The following is a 17911-nucleotide window of genomic DNA, read 5'->3' as shown; positions in this document are numbered from 1 at the left end:
TGTTGTGGCCTATTTTTATACCTGTGGGTATTCCTATCCAACTGGAACCTCGTGTTTCCTATTTGAGCGCATCTCCATTTATGCTCACATCCAACTGCCCGACTATATTCGGTGATAATTAGGGTGATTAGCTCTTGTTAAAGACTAGTAGTTAAACATATGCCATTTTATGACCAGTAGTCAATGTAGTAAATTAGCTTAACAGCTGCAGGCCATATATTATCCTTTAGTTCTAATGGTGTGCTATGTATGTAGTTTAGTCTCTATTATACTCTTGAATAAAAGAAACATAATCATTTGTAGTTCATTAGACAAAATGTGCATTACTCTGTATCCTTGATCAGCTGTGAATGTCTGACACTGGTTTCTTGAGAATGTTTTATTGCTGAATCATGTGAAGAAGGCCGTAAGAGGGAGACTAGGTGTCTGGGCAGAAGAGATAAAACCACATTCTTTACCCCCCTTCCAATTTCACACAGAAAGACAGGGAGGCAAGGTCAGGAGCCAGGCTCACTAAGAATTAGAAAAACATGTGAAGATGCAGCTTTTATGACAAAGAGGGGGGCTGGGATTAGCTATAAAAGTCTGTGAAAGTTGCCACCATTTTGAGACATGCTGTCGAACCTCTGCAGGCATCTCTCCCGTCCGGACGTTGTAATGCTCTTATTGTTGAATTGTATGGAAATAAATGATTGTTGATTGAGCATTTATACACCGAGTATTGTCCTTCCTTCAGCCCAAAGATTCAAAGAATTGGGAGAATTCAACACTCTTTAAAAACTGTCTTTTTTTAAATGATGGGGAATGAAAAAGCAGAGAATGGTGGGGAATTCGTTGTTTTTTTTAGTCTTGGGTTCGGTATTCCCTTATGCTTATGTTGTACTTTATTTCCAAAATGTTCACACTGAATGAAAAACAGCTATCTCACAGAGAATAGTAGGAAAGGCTGAAGTAAACACCTCAGAGGCTTATGTACGAGCAAATTCTGCGGAAATGCTGCCATCATCTGTTTTCTTGGGCTCACTGCACAGCGTGTGATTCGGGGAAAACAAAGCAAAACTTTCCCTGGATCATATTTATAAAGTGTACGAACAGGAGCAAACCTGCACACAACATTCGGCATTAGAAACAGCTGCAGGCAGCAACAAATGGGACTGTTGTTGACATTTGACTGGCAGCCTTGGCGACAACATGAAGGGAAGGGTGCCGAATACGGTTGTTTTGCTGTTGATGGGAACGACACGTACAGGGTTTATTTAAGCACTCATTTGGATGCCTTTTTAAACCTCTGTACGACTCGTGGGCTCTTCCATCTTTAGTGTAAGCTCAGTTAAAAATGCAATAACACCAATTTTACACCTTCTCCAAGTATCATAATCCAAAGCCTAAATTTTGATTTTGTTAATTTTGTCTGATGCACCTTTTAGACCTCAGTACTAATGGATATATCATAGTTTGAATAGCAAAACTATATTCAGTGTAATGCGATTATGACATAAAGAAACATGAAGAATGATTTATGCCCCTAATTTACGTTTTCTCATAACTCACCGTAGACAACTTCGGAAAGCATGCTCTGGGTAAATATTTGAGAGGTTTCACTTTTATCTAAATGATTTTACAGCCCATCATTAGTTGTGTTTCAAAATAATGTTCTAATGAGGAATAAAAACCTTAATAATACTGACTGAGTGAATACTATACATGTAAACAACGTGCCAAAGGTGTGGTTTACAGTTTTAACTCGCTTGCTCCTATTTCGCTTTCAGTTTATGTCTTAGCTCAGTAACTTTCACTTCATGTTAAAAACAAGCTGCCTGTTTTGTCATGAAAGCAGAGTATGATAACAATAAAGTAATAATGTCATTAACGTAGGATGTTTGAGGATTCTTTCCGGCTCAGTGAACTTTATTCTAGACCAAAAAAGACTTTAAATGGTCCCGATACAACTGAAAGACCCCTTACTTAGTAATTATAGGGTTTTCAACTGCCAGTATTGACAACATTAGGGATAAAACAGAGTGTCTCTTTTAGTAAACATCCACAGCCTACACATCCCTATACTCAAATTCTGATTGTAATTCATTTGCCAAACACATCAGAAACAAAGTTTAATTGATACTAAAGTTATTGTTCCTCATGTTTTCTAGCTATTGTGATAATATTAATTATTCTGAATTCTTTGGGTGAAATTATGATTTTTTTTTTTACAGTAGATCAAAATAAAGTTTCTTAAAATAAATGTGTTTATTTTTACATTTTTTTAAACCAGTAAAATCCAGTGTTAATAGTCATAGTTGCACTAGTAAAGTAAAACGGTGGCAAATGGAAGACTGAAGGGAGTGTGATACCAGATCAGTACAAAGCTTTATATTTAGCTCTTTTAATCAGTACCATGTGGTGACTTTACTGAAAGGCAAGCACTGTGCCCCCACCACCGCCACACTGACACAAACATACAAAAACATCTTTTTCCACTGTTAAACAGGACAAATCAGACCTCAAACATAATGTGCTGCCTTTCTTTTATCATCTCGCCAGCTTGCCTGTATGAATGGACATTTTCACCTTTCTGGCTGAAGAATTGCAAAGACTTGTGTAGTTACATAAATATCAAATATATTCACCCAAAATATTTATCATTAGCTCGCAGTGGAGACTGGTGGAGGAATGTCTTAAAAACCATTTTTAAAGCAAAAGAAGCAACATGTAAAACTGCATTACTGGCAAGTTGTACGTAAATGATCAAAACTTCAAATAACTCTTCAGTAGAATAAATGTCTTATATCAGTGTGACAGGGATTGAAATGACTGCTGAAGGTGTTAAAACTGATGTCAAACATTTCATACTTTCATACTGTTTAATCTACAGTGATGCATCATATTCTATAAAGTCTTATGTTTGTATTGGCTAAAAAACACCTTTTAATGCTCTTGGGAAAATACCCCTACACCTTGATTTAAATAGAAATGCCTTAAATATTTATTAATAACGAAAAATAAAAAATAAAATATCTGCGTGTGATGGTTAACTGTCAATTTCTGCAGCGTGATTAAAATGGACTGAAAAATGAATGTAGCATGCAGCAGAAAGGTTAAACTTCCAACATTCATTCAACAGAGTGATTTCTCATAGCTGTTATCCTGAACCTGTTTAGTTTGCCTGTTTTATTAAACTGGATTTGACATCTTCTCTTCGTCATTAGGAGGCTTTCTTTGCTAATGTACTAAAGGAGTGATAAGAAGTTTTTCACACTGCACCTCGTCTTCAATACGTCACGCATATTGGCAAAGGTGGTCTTTAAAAGAAAAGCCATCTATTATGATGCTAAACCCCAGACGCTCGTCTGTTTGCTAATGGTTGCTCCATTTTGACACAGTGCAGTTCAAATAAATTTTAGTTATATAGCACCATCACAATAACAGCAACCTAATGGTGCTTTATATTGTTAGGTATAGACCTTGAAATATTAGAGAGGGAACCCAAACAATCTGGTGATTGCTTATGAACAAGCACTTGGTGACAGTGGGAAGAAAGAACTCCCTGTGAAAAGGAAAAGGCCTGGGTTATCAGAGGAGCTTTTTAATCATGAAGACATGCAGCTAGCAGGGCTAAAAAAAAGATGCAAATATTTCTCTTGTAGCTGTATGACTTGTTCCATTAGTTATTTACAAAAGAAGCTTAGAAATTTTCAAAATAAGACTTAAATAATCGGAAGACTTTTGGGGGAAAACCTGGTTTTGTTAGAAGACTTTGCATCCATCCCACATTAGAAGGTGCAGCTCTGATTTGTAGAAGTTAATTTCCAAATTTATTAAACATTTAAATTTACAATAACAGACTACACAACAGTAGCCAACAAATTTCATTACAGTAGATGTATTTCTGAAAGCGCTGATGTTTAAGGAAGTTTTTCTCTGTTATCTGTTATCTTCTTCATTGTGGCAATCAGGTCATAAATTAATCCTCTAATTGGAGGTTGGCGGCTCCCTTACTTGGACACTGGCCTTTTGGCGGCACCTCAGCCAACTTGACGATTAAGTTTGTGGCCCACACAAACAGGTGAATTGAGAACTACAGGCAGTTATGATGCCTTTCCAACCAGTGCCATGATGTTACTGTCCTTGAAGATGCCCTCAGACAAAAATTGTTGTAATAGTAAAGGATGAGACTTTGGACCTTCTTAAAAGTATAACAGCTGGACAGGGATCTTTCCATTAATTTGTATGGGATCAATCCATGGGCATTGGAAAGATCCAGCTACAGTACTGACACATCCCCTCTGCTCCCCCGAGTCTCTCTTATCAGCTGGTTTACTACAACCGTGTGCTCTATGGACTCCTTCCCTCCTCCTCAACTGCTGTGCCAACATAGGAGTTCTTCAGAAGCAAATCCATGAAGCAATTTGTAACAATCTTGAACATGAAGTGTAATGCATAATTGTTGTTTATGTTACGAGTTTCGTCCTACTCTTCTGTTGTACTGTCATGTTTGTACTGGTACAGCTTCCTACAAGTATTTTATATACAACTAAACCCACAGATAAATACCTGTTAATTTGCACAATTTTAAGGCCCTCATTTTACTTTACTATTGTATGATGACAAAAGATAAAGAAAGCCCTCCAGCTCTTTGAGCCCTCCTGAGGATCGGTAGCTGTGGTGTAAACATCTTTGAGCTTTGCACTTCTTGCTGCCAACAAAGAAAATGAGAATGGCGCAATTGAATAACAATCTTAGGAAAAGACAAAAAACTCCTGTTACACACAAAATCTAATAATGAACAGATAAACAAACAAACAAATATTAATGTAACTCCTGCATTTGGCTTCCACGTTGCATTTCCAAGTTCATATAAATCCCTGCGCTCAGTTCTATTTATGTAAAGCTATAAAATCCTTTCTGTTGTCAAAAAACACAACGTACAGCAAACTGTATAATGTAAAATAATCTAATATATAAATTGTATAAAAATTATATAATCTATTTATATCACTGAAACTCATTATGTATACTAAATCTAAATATACCTAAGAAATGTCACCATATTTGCGGTGATACTGTACTTTATCCAGTAGCGGTTTTTGATACGGGCGACACGGGCGGTTGCCCGGGGCGGCATAGTGGTGGGGGGCGGCATCACGGGCATCGGCAAAGAAAAAAAAAAAAAAAAAAAAAAAAAATTGCTCGTACTCATGCTGCCCCGACGTCATGCCAGCGCATACTGGGGATGGCATAGGCACCGATCGGTTTTCTATCGCCCATTTGCTGGGAGTAAGGGCGAGGTGCCTGCTGCTTGCGGCACAGGGAGGAGAGGGCGGGGTGGCGGGGGATTCTCTGGCTGGCTGGAGCAGCATCTAATAACCAACTCGCAAAATAAAACAAAATAAAAACAAACCAACAAACACGAAAACACCCGACATTATGATACAGACTTATAATTTGCATGTTTTTTCGAAATTCTGTATGCGAAAAGTGAGCGCGAGAGCCCTCGGTGCGCTTCCTCGCTGCTGAAGTCAAAGTAAACTTTATTGTCATCTCCGCTACATACAGTCCAGTATATAGACAGACGAGACGACGAGGCTCCAGTTACAGCAGTGTAAGTAAACAAACAATAATTATAAGAAGAGCAAGAAAATAAATATACACTTTAAGACTAGGGATAAAGGGATCAATAACAATTTAAAATTGCTGCTCTGTCACTTCCGTTTATCGTTTCGAAATAAAATCTGACCCAGTAATTATGGAGCAAATGTGGATGAAAAATATCATCGTCGGTTTTATGAATACATATGAAAATAGCAGAAATACGCCCACCTCAATGGTTCCTCTTTTTAAATTTAATTTCCTTTAAAAATATTGCCAGTTTATTTTACGACTTCCGATGTAATTCGAGTCTGCTGCTGACTTGACCCAGCGCGCACAAGAGAGGAAATCGAGCCAGTTAGCAGCTGAAGCCAAGACAGGTTAGCGCTCTGCTGACACAGACAGAAACATGGTGCCAGCTGCAGTGCTCTTTGTTTTCACACTGACCTGTGTGTGTGGACGAGCCGCGGCAGAAAGAAAACTAGTGTATACGACTGTGGTGAGTAACGTTGAAGGTGTTGAAACGCCGCGAAAGCTGTGCGGAATTCCACAGTGTGTAGACGGTTGCGGAACTACATTTATAATTTAGGAGGTTTTCTGTAACCATCGGTTACTTGTCAACATGTATAGTTTCCTGTCTAGGAATGACATCTGGCAGAAGTCTTTGGAGTCTTTTAGAAACATCGGCATATAAATAATACATTCACGAATAATTATCATTAGGAAATTAGTAGGTAGGTTGAGTGTTTTGCCTCTCACCAGTAGCTAGTATCGTATTGAACTAGAAGGCTGCAATGCTAACCCGTTCTAAGACTGCACACTGAAGGAATATGTCAACGTCAAAGTATTAGAAATTGTCAAATGGCACGGTGTGCACTGACTTCAGACGAAACCACTACAGGAATCCTCACTACATGCTAACTCTGTTAGCAAGTGTCTATCATTACTTTAGTAAGAAACCTGAGGTGTTGTGGGCTGTAATGTTAATGTCACCGCTGGCACCAGGAGCTGCATGACAGGCCTTACCTTTCTGACGTGACAACTTAGCGAACTTAATGAAGTTGGAATGAGCTCTGTCGATACACACAAACACTTAAAAAAAAAACCCGAACAATAAATGTGTAAATGTAGGTCACAGTGATGATAGTGTAGAATGAGCCCAATAGTCAAAGAACAGATGCACAAACTACAAAAGAGCCAATATTTACAGATGATCGGGAACACCGGCATGCCTCATTAAAGAAAAACAAAGTGTTTAAGGATAAGGAAGTTATTGTCTTCAAGAGGCAACAATGAGCTATACACTGCAAGATGTACTGTTTTCTGTTGTCTTCCAGTCCATATGTGTTTTGCTTGCTCTATGGGTGGTGCACATTAGGATCTTTTTTTTGCATGTCTAAGACTACCAACTGAAAAGGGAAAATTGCCTGTTTTTTAACACTTTGTGTATTGGGGAGAGCTCCAGGTCACATGTTCCCAATGTGTTTTAACAGGCATTGGCAACAAAAATGTTGCCATAGTGTGAAATAGGAGATCAGGATATACCTGGACTCATTCTTAGAAACTTACATGGAGAGCCAAGACTGTATTGTAGAACAGATAAGATTAGAAAGGGATAATCCACTCTTCAAATAGACTTGTGTAAACTAGAAAGCAGCATTTCTCTAGAGTGGTTTGAAAGCTGAAATTTAAAACCATTTGATGTGTACTGTAGGATGTTTAGGTGGAACTGCTTGTAATAGGATCTCCTTCACTTGAAACTGATCGTAATCAACCCTCATACCAATGTTAGGGTTCATAAAAGACCTGCTTCATAAATACAGGTTTCACTGTAGCCTTCTTATTATTAAATATGACACAAACTGCATTTAGTCGTTATCCGTGCTGTTTTTAGGGGACTGGTGTTAAAGCCATTTGTCCTAATGGTTTGACATTATAGTGTTTGCTAAGCAGTTTCAGGTGTCTGCTGACTGGGTATTATGTCCACCAGTGATACTGATAAAAGTAGAACAAAGGTTTTGTTGTCAGTATATGCAAGATAAGCTGCAGATGTTGCAAACAGTGATGTGCACTGTCGGGCAAATATTTTTCCTAAAAAAAAAAAAAAATCCAAACACACACATTTTTGACCTGTTTACTGATTTACAGTTTCAGAACCACCAGGAGTAAGAGCTTGTTTCGTTATAATTCATGCAAAGCACCTTTGGTAGACTTTAAAAATATGTTTATGAAGATGGAAAATAATATTTCATGATTTGTCAGGCTTTCAGTGTGCGTATAAATGATACACAGAGCACACTTTGTGCAGCTTTGAATATTTGAAAATATTAAATTAAACTGTTTTAAATGCCAGTTTTTCATGACACTCTTTCTTTAACTTCTGTCCTTTCCAGTTGTTTCGGCATGGCGACAGATCACCAGTCAAAGCCTATCCCACCGACCCCCACCAAGAGAGCGACTGGCCGCAGGGCTTTGGTCAGCTGTCACAGGTATAACCAAGACTGCTTTTTATTCTAATGTAAACTGTTAAATCTACATTTACTACAGCAGGCAGTATTGTGTGTAGTAGAGCTGTCACACAGCTAAAGCTGATACAGAAAAATGTGTTCAGGGTACAAGCTAGATTACTGTTTTCCAAGTTTGTACAAAAAATAAAAGATAAATGAGATAAATACAGGTCATGCAAAATGTTGCAGCCAGGCTCCTGAGCAACACCAACCAGCTGGCCCATACTACTCTGATTTTTAACATACTACATGATTTTACAGTTCTGCTACTTTAGCCAGAGTGTAACTTATTTCATATTTGTCGTTGTAGATAGGGATGCAGCAGCACTTTGAGCTGGGCCAGTTTCTGAGGACTCGATACGAAAAATTCCTCAATGCATCCTACAACCGGCACGAGGTGAGATGGAGCCTCCTTTTCACTTTTAGTCCACATGACAAGTCGTCATGAAGCTTTTATAGTCAAACTGTGACTCTTGTTAATATTTGACAGAAGAGGCCTCTTCAGAGTTCGCACCAGCGCACAAATTCCTGTAATATGACGGAAGAGTGCCTCTGTTTTTGTGCAGTTTGTTTCTTAATATTTAACTTTTGACTGTTGATATCCTAAATTTCAACTATAATACATCTTAACCTGCTTAATGCCTTTTGTCTTCAGATCTTAGTTCGCAGTACAGACTACGATCGCACCCTTATGAGTGCCGAGGCCAACCTCGCAGGTCCGAAGACCTCTTCTTTCTAATATTCATACTGCTGTTTCTGGTACTCTTCTCATTTGGCGTGCCATATTTTTTTTCCCCCCTCATCCAGGTCTTTATCCTCCCAGCGGCCAGCAGGTCTTCAACCCTAACCTGAAGTGGCAGCCGATACCTGTCCACACTGTGCCGCAAAGTGAAGAGAGGGTTAGTGTATGAAGTCACTGCTGTTTGAAGTTGTTTATGTTTGCGAAAAGTTAGTCGGTGTCTGAAATATGTCTTTTTTGTTTTTTAGCTTCTCTCATTTCCTTTGAAAGACTGTCCTCGTTACCAGCAGCTGATGAATGAAACCGAACACACGGAGGAATTTTTAAACGTTACTGCAACGTACCAGGTACCGCTTCTCTTCTTTAGTATATCTATCCATTACTGTTGGGTCAGACGTATAGACTCAGCTTTAATTCAAGCGATTTAATATAAATAATGTATTGACTGTTTAGAAATGCACTCAGTTTCATGTTTTTATGCTTATATAATGATAGCTAATTATAAATATAAGGAAATTAAACAAATGGAATTAACTTTAGACGTTTTCTCTCATCGAATGCTGTGAAAATGAGCCACACCTGGCCTTAAAACAGATCATTGGCCAATCACCTTTAAGCATAAAAAATCGACTGTATATGTTTGGTTTTTTTTGTTTTGTTTTTTAAGTGTAGTTTTCCTAAATGATTTATATTTTAGTTTTGTTAGAGAAAAAGTGAAAGCCTGCTTTTCAGTCATGCTGTGATTGCTTTGTTTTCATTCAAATCCTTTATGGTGGGATACAAAAGGGGAAATCGTGCCATTGTCCCAAACGTTGTATAAAGAAAATTTTCACAGAGCAGACTTGTGAAAAACTCAAGTGCATTCTTATGGCTTTCATCGAAATTGAGAGGATTAGCAGCAGCTCGGTGCTGCTAATGAATTAATCAAGTGTGATCACCCCTATAAAAGCAGAGGTTTTGGCAGTTGACTGATCTGGAGCATTTTAGCTATTTTAACAAAATGCTGGAATCTTCCCAGCAAATTCGCTAACAAATTCAGTTAGCATGTTAAATGTTAAAGTTCAGGAGGGTAGAAAAATGGTCATAAAAATGACTGAACAAGTACGGCTTATTTGGAAAGGTTGCTAGAAGAAAACCTCCTGACATGGCAGCATGACTTAGGTTTGCAACACTGTGTTTAAATACATCACAAAGCTTTGACCAAAGTACTAAATGAAGATGTTTGACAAAAACCAAACGCAGTATATCAGCAGAAATACCTCATATCAACTGTTAAGCATGGTGGTGGAGGGGTGATGATTTGGGCTTGTTTTCCAGCCAGAGGACCTGGGACCAAGAACTTCTTTGTGTACCAAAGTACTCCAGAGCTTGGCTGAAACAGGTCTTGTTACAGTACAATTATCCCAGGCACACTAACAATCCTGACAAACAAAAGAATCAATGCGTTGATACAGTCGTAGTCAAAGTCCAGACCTCAAACTGGCTGAAATAAGACCTCAAAGGGCTTTAAGAGAGCTTTGCGTAAACAAATATCCACAAACAAAATGAACTGAAGCAATGTTGTAAAGAACAGCGACCCAAAGAGAGACAAAGTCGTACAGAAAATGATTACTTCCAGTCTAAAAGCTACTGAATCATGGGTGTACTTGGTTTTTCAAAGAATGCATACAATCCTGTGAAAATGTTCTTTTTCACATGACTGTAAATGACTTTTTATCATTGGAGAATAAAGAGTAAGAGTTGGAGGTACACTGTTCACAAGTCTGCTTTGTTCTTCTCTTCAGGATATCATAGAGTTGGTGAGGAACAAAACGGGGCTGAAGGACACCACTGTGGAAACTGTCTGGAGTGTGTATGACACTCTCTTCTGTGAGGTAAGAACACACACACACACACACACACACACACACACACACACACACACACACACACACACACACACACTAAAAACACCAAGGGAAAGCCAAATTCTCTGTCAGCCGGTTTGTTGAGTTTTTATTTACAGCAGCAACATGTCAGAGCAGAATAGGCCCAGTTTTAAATGATCCAATGTTTTCTACTGCTGTCAGATATGCAGCTAAAAGAGGCCGTCACGTTGCTTTAGTTTCAAAATAACAGCACCGTGCTAGTCAGGACAAATCTCATATGTCACATGAGTTTTATTCTGATAACTCAACTGACCATTTTGAGGAAACGATGAACAGTTTTGGTAACACAATGTTTGAGGAACAGCAAAGTGCTGCTCACAGCAGTTTCACATTTTTCTTGTCTCACTTCCTGCATTTCAGCCTGACTTTAGGTGGACCGCATGAGCAGTGGCGTGCCACTGTTACACTGTTCACACTTTTACTCTTAGTGAGAATAAAGTAAAGTAAAAGGTGCCATTTATACACCAAATGGTGTTAATTTTCATTTGAGCAGAGTACAGCTGGGACACAGAGTGCAACCGCTGAGTAACTAAGTAGGAAAGTATGAAAAAACTCGTCTTTATGTCTGTCTGTGTTGCCCCCCCCCCCCCCCTTCCAGTCTCAGCACAACATGACGGCTCCTGATTGGGTCTCGCCTGACGTTATGAAGAAGCTCCAAAAGCTCAAAGACTTTGGATTTCAGGTAAAAGCTGTGGTTCCATCTCAGCTTTCATTTAAAGTTTCTGATCTCAGTACTGATATTTACTAATATTATCTAATGTGACATGTTTGCAGGTCATATTTGCGGTGCACGAACAGCAGGAGAAGAGTCGGCTGCAGGGAGGTGTGTGTCTGTGTGTGTGTGGCTACCAAAACTAAATTTGTTATGTTTCAGCGTCAGCCTGACAAGAAGATGTGGTTTGAAAAAAAAAAAACAAACCCCAATAACCCAAGTATGTGTTTGGGTGTCTTGTTAGAGTTTTTAGAAGAACGAAATGAAAAACATGAGAACACTTGTTATGATCAGTGTTGGGTAAGTTACTTTAAAAAAGTAATTAATTACTAATTACTCAGTCAATATTGTATTTAAAATACTTATCTAATTACTGTGTCAGAAAAGTGACTTAATTACTAAATAAGTAATTTAACTAAATACTTCTTAAAATCCCTATACACCTTGAGTGGGCAAACAATAGAAATTAAACTCTTTAAGTAATAAATACATTTTTTTTTAAAGACGGAGACTCTACAGTACGCAGCAGTAGCATCTCTTCCACAATGTAGCCTGCAATCATTGTTTTAAGCTCACCTTCAGACGCTTTCTGTGCTGCTGAAGTAAAATCAAGTTTTGCCTGCTTAGCAGGAGTTGCCGCGGTGTTATCCATGGATGATGAACAAAGATCACTCAGAAGTGTTCGTCTATGCTCTCGTGTCAGGCGCTTCTATAGATTACTCGTGCTATTAACAGCGGCCGATAGTTTTTTCTCCCCAGGACATAGCTTACATATTACTCTAATATTCTTGTCTGCTTGTTTCAGAAAAGTGAAGAGTCGGGAATATGTCCATTTCAAAAAACAGCCACTCGCTTCAGCCAAGTCCGACATCTTCCGCTTTAGAATACGACTATGCAGCAAACTGGCGCAAAATGACGAGCACCTGCACTGCAACGATGTTAAAGCAGCAGAGTTTACTTCTACGTTTAGAAGACAAATTATTGAAATTAAACAATGATATTCAGCGAGTTTAATTATTTTACAATGTAACGCAAGTACATTGAAAGTAACTGTAATTAAAATACCTAAAAATGAACAGTAATTAGTTACTCTACTTTTTCAGTGGAAAAGTAATTTAATTACAGTAACGCGTTACTTAGTAACACATTACACCCAACACTGGTTATGATGCAGGAATACTTGACTCCATCTGCAGTAAGTACAGATAAATAGCACTCTTGGATTGGATACTTTTAAAACTCCCGCCTCTGAGTACAGTGGTATTACAGTTGCTTTGTGTTCGCTCTACAGTACTAAAATATAAATATAGTATTAATAATTTAGCATTAATATACATGAAAAATGATATATTGACACAAAGAAAGCCATTAAACAAATTTTGGAGTATATTTGTGAATTCTGTTTCTAAGAACAGTAATTAGTTCATTTTTAAGGAGAAATCTGTGAACTCTGCACCGTGACTTGGCAAGGGTCTTCTGTATTACTTTTGCATATGTGAAACGTGCAGTTTCTGTAAAATTCAAAAACGGAAATGTGATTAAGATAAGAGCATGCTACAGAAACAGTACGTAATCTGCTCTTACTCTCTGGTAACAAACATGTAGCACTGAGTTATAGAGACAGGACTGTCGAGCACACTTTTAGATTAGATATAATGAAGATTTCTGCTTTCATACAGAGTCAGCCTGTGGTTGTTTACAGCCCAGTTCTGTGTTTTTTAGAATTTAATTTGTGGGATAAGTCACCCTACGTTGGTGTTCTGGGGTTAATCTGGCAGTAGGTTGGAGTAGCATCATGAATGCGATAAATTAAAAACAGCGGTGCTGTTGATTTTCTCATGGTTTTTATATATGTAAAAATATGTTAAGAGTAGGTGAAAAAATCCAACACTAAAGGGAGTATTTGTGACGGCTTGATGATGATCTGCAGTGTGTTCATGTCTGAAGGCGCATGTTGTCCTTTTTTAATCATTTTTTGAATAACAATGGATCTGTGTTACACAAAGTCTTTTTTTCTGTTCAATTTATTTATACAGCACCAAGTCAAAATAACAGTCACCTCAAGGCGCTTTATATTGTAAGGTAGACCCTACAATAATACATACAAAGAAAACCCAACAATCATATGACCCCCTGTGAGCAAGCGATTTGGCCACAGTGAGAAGGAAAAACTCCCTTTTAACAGGAAGAAACCTCCGGCAGAACCAGGCTCAGGGAGGGGCGGGGCCATCTGCTGCGACCGGTTGGGGTGAGAGAAGGAAGACAGGATAAAGACATGCTGTGGAAGAGAGACAGATTAATAAAAGATATGATTCAATGCAGAGAGTCTATTATCACATAGTGAGTGAGAGAGGTGACTGAAGAAGAAATGCACACAGCACTCACTAGAAGGAGCAATAATTGCAAATGCTGTTTGTTTTTTCAGGAGATTTATTAACAGTATTAAAATGATTCGAGCTTTCATTCATGGCTACAGGATTAAAGGGATAATAGTATCTACTGTCTGTCTTTCAGGGATGCTGCTGGGTGAAATCGTGAAGAATCTTTCCAAGATGGCCGTTCCAGACCCAAAACAGCAGCTGAAAATGATGATGCTCTCAGCGGTGAGCTAGTTTGAAGACTTATTAGTAACTTTTTGAATTGTTGGTAAAAGATTGTTTTGTTTTTTGACTGAGCCATGTTAGCAGTCTCCCTGTTTCTGGTTTTTGCTAAGCTAAGTAAGCTAGCTTAAGCTGTCCTATACTATTCTTTATATGTGTGTGTCTGTGTGCCTCACAGCATGACACCACTGTAGCCGCTCTGCTGGCCAGCTTGAGCGTATTTAATGGAATACAGCCGCCATATGCCTCCTGTCTCATGATTGAGCTCTACAGGGAAGACAACGGGTAAACACACACGCAAGCATCACAGTAAAACAGACTCCATTGAGTTGATAACAGTATATTTAAGTGGGATGATGGGACTTGTAAAATTGTAAAAGTCTTTGTCTCGTGTCCACGCAGCTCTGCTTCAGTGTCCATGTTTTACCGGAACAACACCAAGGAGCCCCCGTACCCGCTTCAGTTACCGGGCTGCTCCCTTGACTGCCCCCTGGATGAGTTTGTAACAATTACAAAGGTCTTCATCTCAGACGACAGAGACAAAGAGTGTCAGCTCCCTTCAAAACACACAGATAAACGTGAGCACTTCACACATAATAAAACATGACACACTTGACTGTAAACATTAAAAAAAAATATAGACTAAAACAGTTTTGCACCATTTTTGCATTCTTCTTCATATTTGCAGTGGTCATCACCAGCCTGGCTGTGACCGGATGTGTGCTCCTCGTCCTCATTGTCATCCTCCTCGGCGTTCTTTGTCGGCACAAGGATCCAATAAACAGCCGGGGATACCAGCATGTGATCAACCAGGAAGGCGGAGAGGATTCCTGACAGAAGCACAAACTCCTTCCTCGGAGATCTCCAAATCTTGCATCTTGGGAGACCAGCGATGACGATGAACTTTGAACTCTAACCCACCCGCTCGCAGAAAATTTCAAACTCAACCCAGAGAACAACTCAGCAAGACTTTAGATCCCGAGATGAAAGCGGAGAACATCCTTGGTTTTAACATTCCTTGAAAAAATTTTTTTTTAAATTTGCATCTTTATTGCTAAAGACTGAAAATATAGATTTTTTTAATTGAACGTAAATGAGTAGATTTTAATGAAACGTGTGGAGGATGGGGTTGGGTGTTGCATTTTAAGAATCCAGATTTTTATAATAGCAGTTAAAAAGACAACAGCTGTGCTGTGAAAAAAAATTTTTTCCTTAATAGGTCAGTCAGAGCGCGGCCTCATTCTGGGCATTTGCAAAATGAGTCATTTACAGATGCTGCACTTAATAACTCCGCGGTCACGTGGCATTACATGGTTAATGGTAAGGACCCATCACACTTACCATAGTTGCCCTCACAAACAGCAGTGCACACCCATCTAGTATACACAGTGACAGGGCTGTGGTCGCGCCACAGTTTGCGCATAATGCTACCAATACAGCAACCATAATGGGCAGTTTATGCACTGTAGCATCATGACTAACTGCTAGGTAAGCTAACCATGTCTTGTCAGCTCCTCTCCAGCACATCACATGTTACATAACCCCACTTGCTTGTTTAGAGTACGTTCAGATTCACCAAGTGCCACACTGGGAAAATATATGCCTTACACAGTCATTTCATGTAGCCATACATTTGGTCTCCATTAGCCCTTCAGCCAGTTCACAAAGAGTTTATTAGCCTTTGTTAAACTTAGTCAAGCAACATGCTGCATAATGATTACAGTTCTCAAAGGTGGCAGCAATACAACCCATTCACAGCATCATGCTTCACAAGTGTGAATCTGAGCAGTAATGCAAGTATGTGCCGCTGAATAAATCCAAAATATATCCTGATGGGAAGTAATTAATCTTACACAATATTAGTGCAAGTCTTACTTAACAACCTGTTTCTGTGTTAAACGTGACAACTTGATGACTGTTGAGGTGTGGAGGTGCACTTATCTGTTTGCTTTGGCATTTGCATGGTGCTTTGCAGATCTGTTAACACAGGATGGGGTAAAAGCTGCAGCTTTTGGTTCTATTAATTTACTAAAGAGGTTTAATCCAGCATATGTCTTCTTGTAATTATATCATTGCATTCTCCTGGATATTTCTAACTGCAAACCTGTGTGTTTGTGCCAGTGCTTTCATTCATTCTGCCTCTCAGTGTGTGTATGTGTTGCTTTTGCACACTGGGGGTAAGGTTGATTCATTTCAGCTTTGGATCTGTTTTGACTCCAGCACCTAATGATCAAGATGCCTTGTATGTTTTTAATAATATGGTGTTTTTTATGCTGTTTGTAATTTCAAATCTTCCATCTGTGTTTGATTTAATAAAGGGAGGTCTGTCACTGAATGCTGCCAAGCACATTGGCAGCTTGGCTTAAGCCCAATGTTTAATCTCTTTGCAGCAAGAAACTAAAATAGTATTCTTGGAATTACCAAGAAGAATCATTAGGGTTTTGGGGGGTTTTTTTGTTTTGTTTTTTTGTTAAAGGTGTAATCTGAGTGGGGGTTTTTTGCCCCCCCCCCCCCCAGCTTCGTTTTTAATCGATCCATTTATGAAAATCTGAGAACTTGGGAACACTGGAAATGCATCTTTGACTCTCTGCCTTATTTTTTTTAATACTTTAAGTCATTAAAACCCATTAATGGTATCTCACAATGTTTTACAAAAAGAAAACACCCAGTTTTGGATGAGATTTTCAGACTGCATATAAAAGATGGCCAGAGCTTCCACCCCACCCACCTTTGTTATAGCATTCATGTTACATATTAATTACATTATGGACACCCAGACGCATTTCTACAACAACAAGCATGCACACTGGGTTGTAATGAAAAACCAGTTGAGTCGTAGCAAGTCCATCGGAGTAGGTACTAATGGAAAAGTGCCTTTAGAAATACAGTGTGTAAAATCTCACCACTAGATGTCAGTAGACAGCAGTCGACTAAATTCTGTTTTCTTGCCCCTCCCAGTTCAGTTGCATAATCCTAGTTTTGAACTGGTTGCTGGCATAATCTTAGTTTATAATTCAATTCAATTTTAATTATATACTGCGACAAATCACAACAGTCGCCTCAAGGTGCTTTATATTGTAAGGTAGACCCTACAATTTGTGATCTTTAAATTAATAACTTACAAGGTGCACTACATATATGGCTGTTCTCCAGTGACATACTTGAAACGCAGTCAGGTGGAACGGCGATGTCCATGTTGGTTTTTTTATTCCAGATGGTGGGGCAGCATGGCAACTTCGATAAATCTGTGCTCACTCCTGTGTCTTTTTAATTGATTAATCCTAAGTTTATGAGAATGCGTTAGTTTGTTGGGAGACATAATTACACACTAATCAATGAGTAAAAATGTTTTTCTGTTAAATGGGCTAAAATAGGTTAAATTGTTTTTTTCAGGTAGAAAACCAAGTGGTATAAAAGTCTACTGAAAAACAAGTTTAAGTTCATTTAAAAAACGTTATTCATAGTAAAGTATTTGAAAAAAACAGTTTTAACCTCCTAGGACCTGGCGTCCACATATGTGGACATCACATTTTGGGTTATTTAGACCAAAATACAAAATTTTGCTCTACAAGGGCCTGATAGCCACTTACGAGGACATTATACTGCTACTGTTCTATCAAAATTTTAAACGAATATCCTCATGTGTGGCTCTTATTTTTCTTAAAAACAAAAATAAGGTAATAAAAAAAAAAATCTGGTAATTCTTTGTTTTTACATTCATTGGGCCCCAATATGCCCAAATATCAAAGAGAAATTAAAAATGCATACCGTGGAAGAGTTCGGGTCTTAGGAGGTTAAGGCAGCTGAGTGAAAATACACTGGGTTAAACAACGAGACTT

At 38.6% G+C, this 17911-nt stretch overlaps 1 protein-coding gene across 1 annotated transcript; it reads left to right on the top strand.

The window, feature by feature from the left end:
* The first annotated feature begins 5922 nt into the window (after positions 1 to 5922).
* Positions 5923 to 16618, top strand: acp2 (acid phosphatase 2, lysosomal). The gene is made up of 13 exons (XM_085398973.1): positions 5923 to 6085; positions 7980 to 8075; positions 8404 to 8490; positions 8749 to 8809; positions 8901 to 8992; positions 9081 to 9179; positions 10617 to 10706; positions 11359 to 11442; positions 11535 to 11583; positions 13987 to 14075; positions 14251 to 14357; positions 14475 to 14650; positions 14761 to 16618. Exons 1-13 carry the CDS (start codon positions 5996 to 5998, stop codon positions 14904 to 14906), a joined length of 1266 nt encoding a protein of 421 aa, XP_085255099.1. The 5' UTR covers positions 5923 to 5995; the 3' UTR covers positions 14907 to 16618.
* The last annotated feature ends 1293 nt before the right edge of the window (positions 16619 to 17911 follow it).

This window comes from Rhamphochromis longiceps, linkage group LG23, assembly GCF_057381845.1.
Source record: "Rhamphochromis longiceps isolate RC_006_pf linkage group LG23, R_longiceps_female_GT1.1, whole genome shotgun sequence".
Taxonomy (NCBI): Eukaryota; Metazoa; Chordata; class Actinopteri; order Cichliformes; family Cichlidae; genus Rhamphochromis; species Rhamphochromis longiceps.
This window is presented reverse-complemented; position numbering and strand designations above follow the sequence as displayed.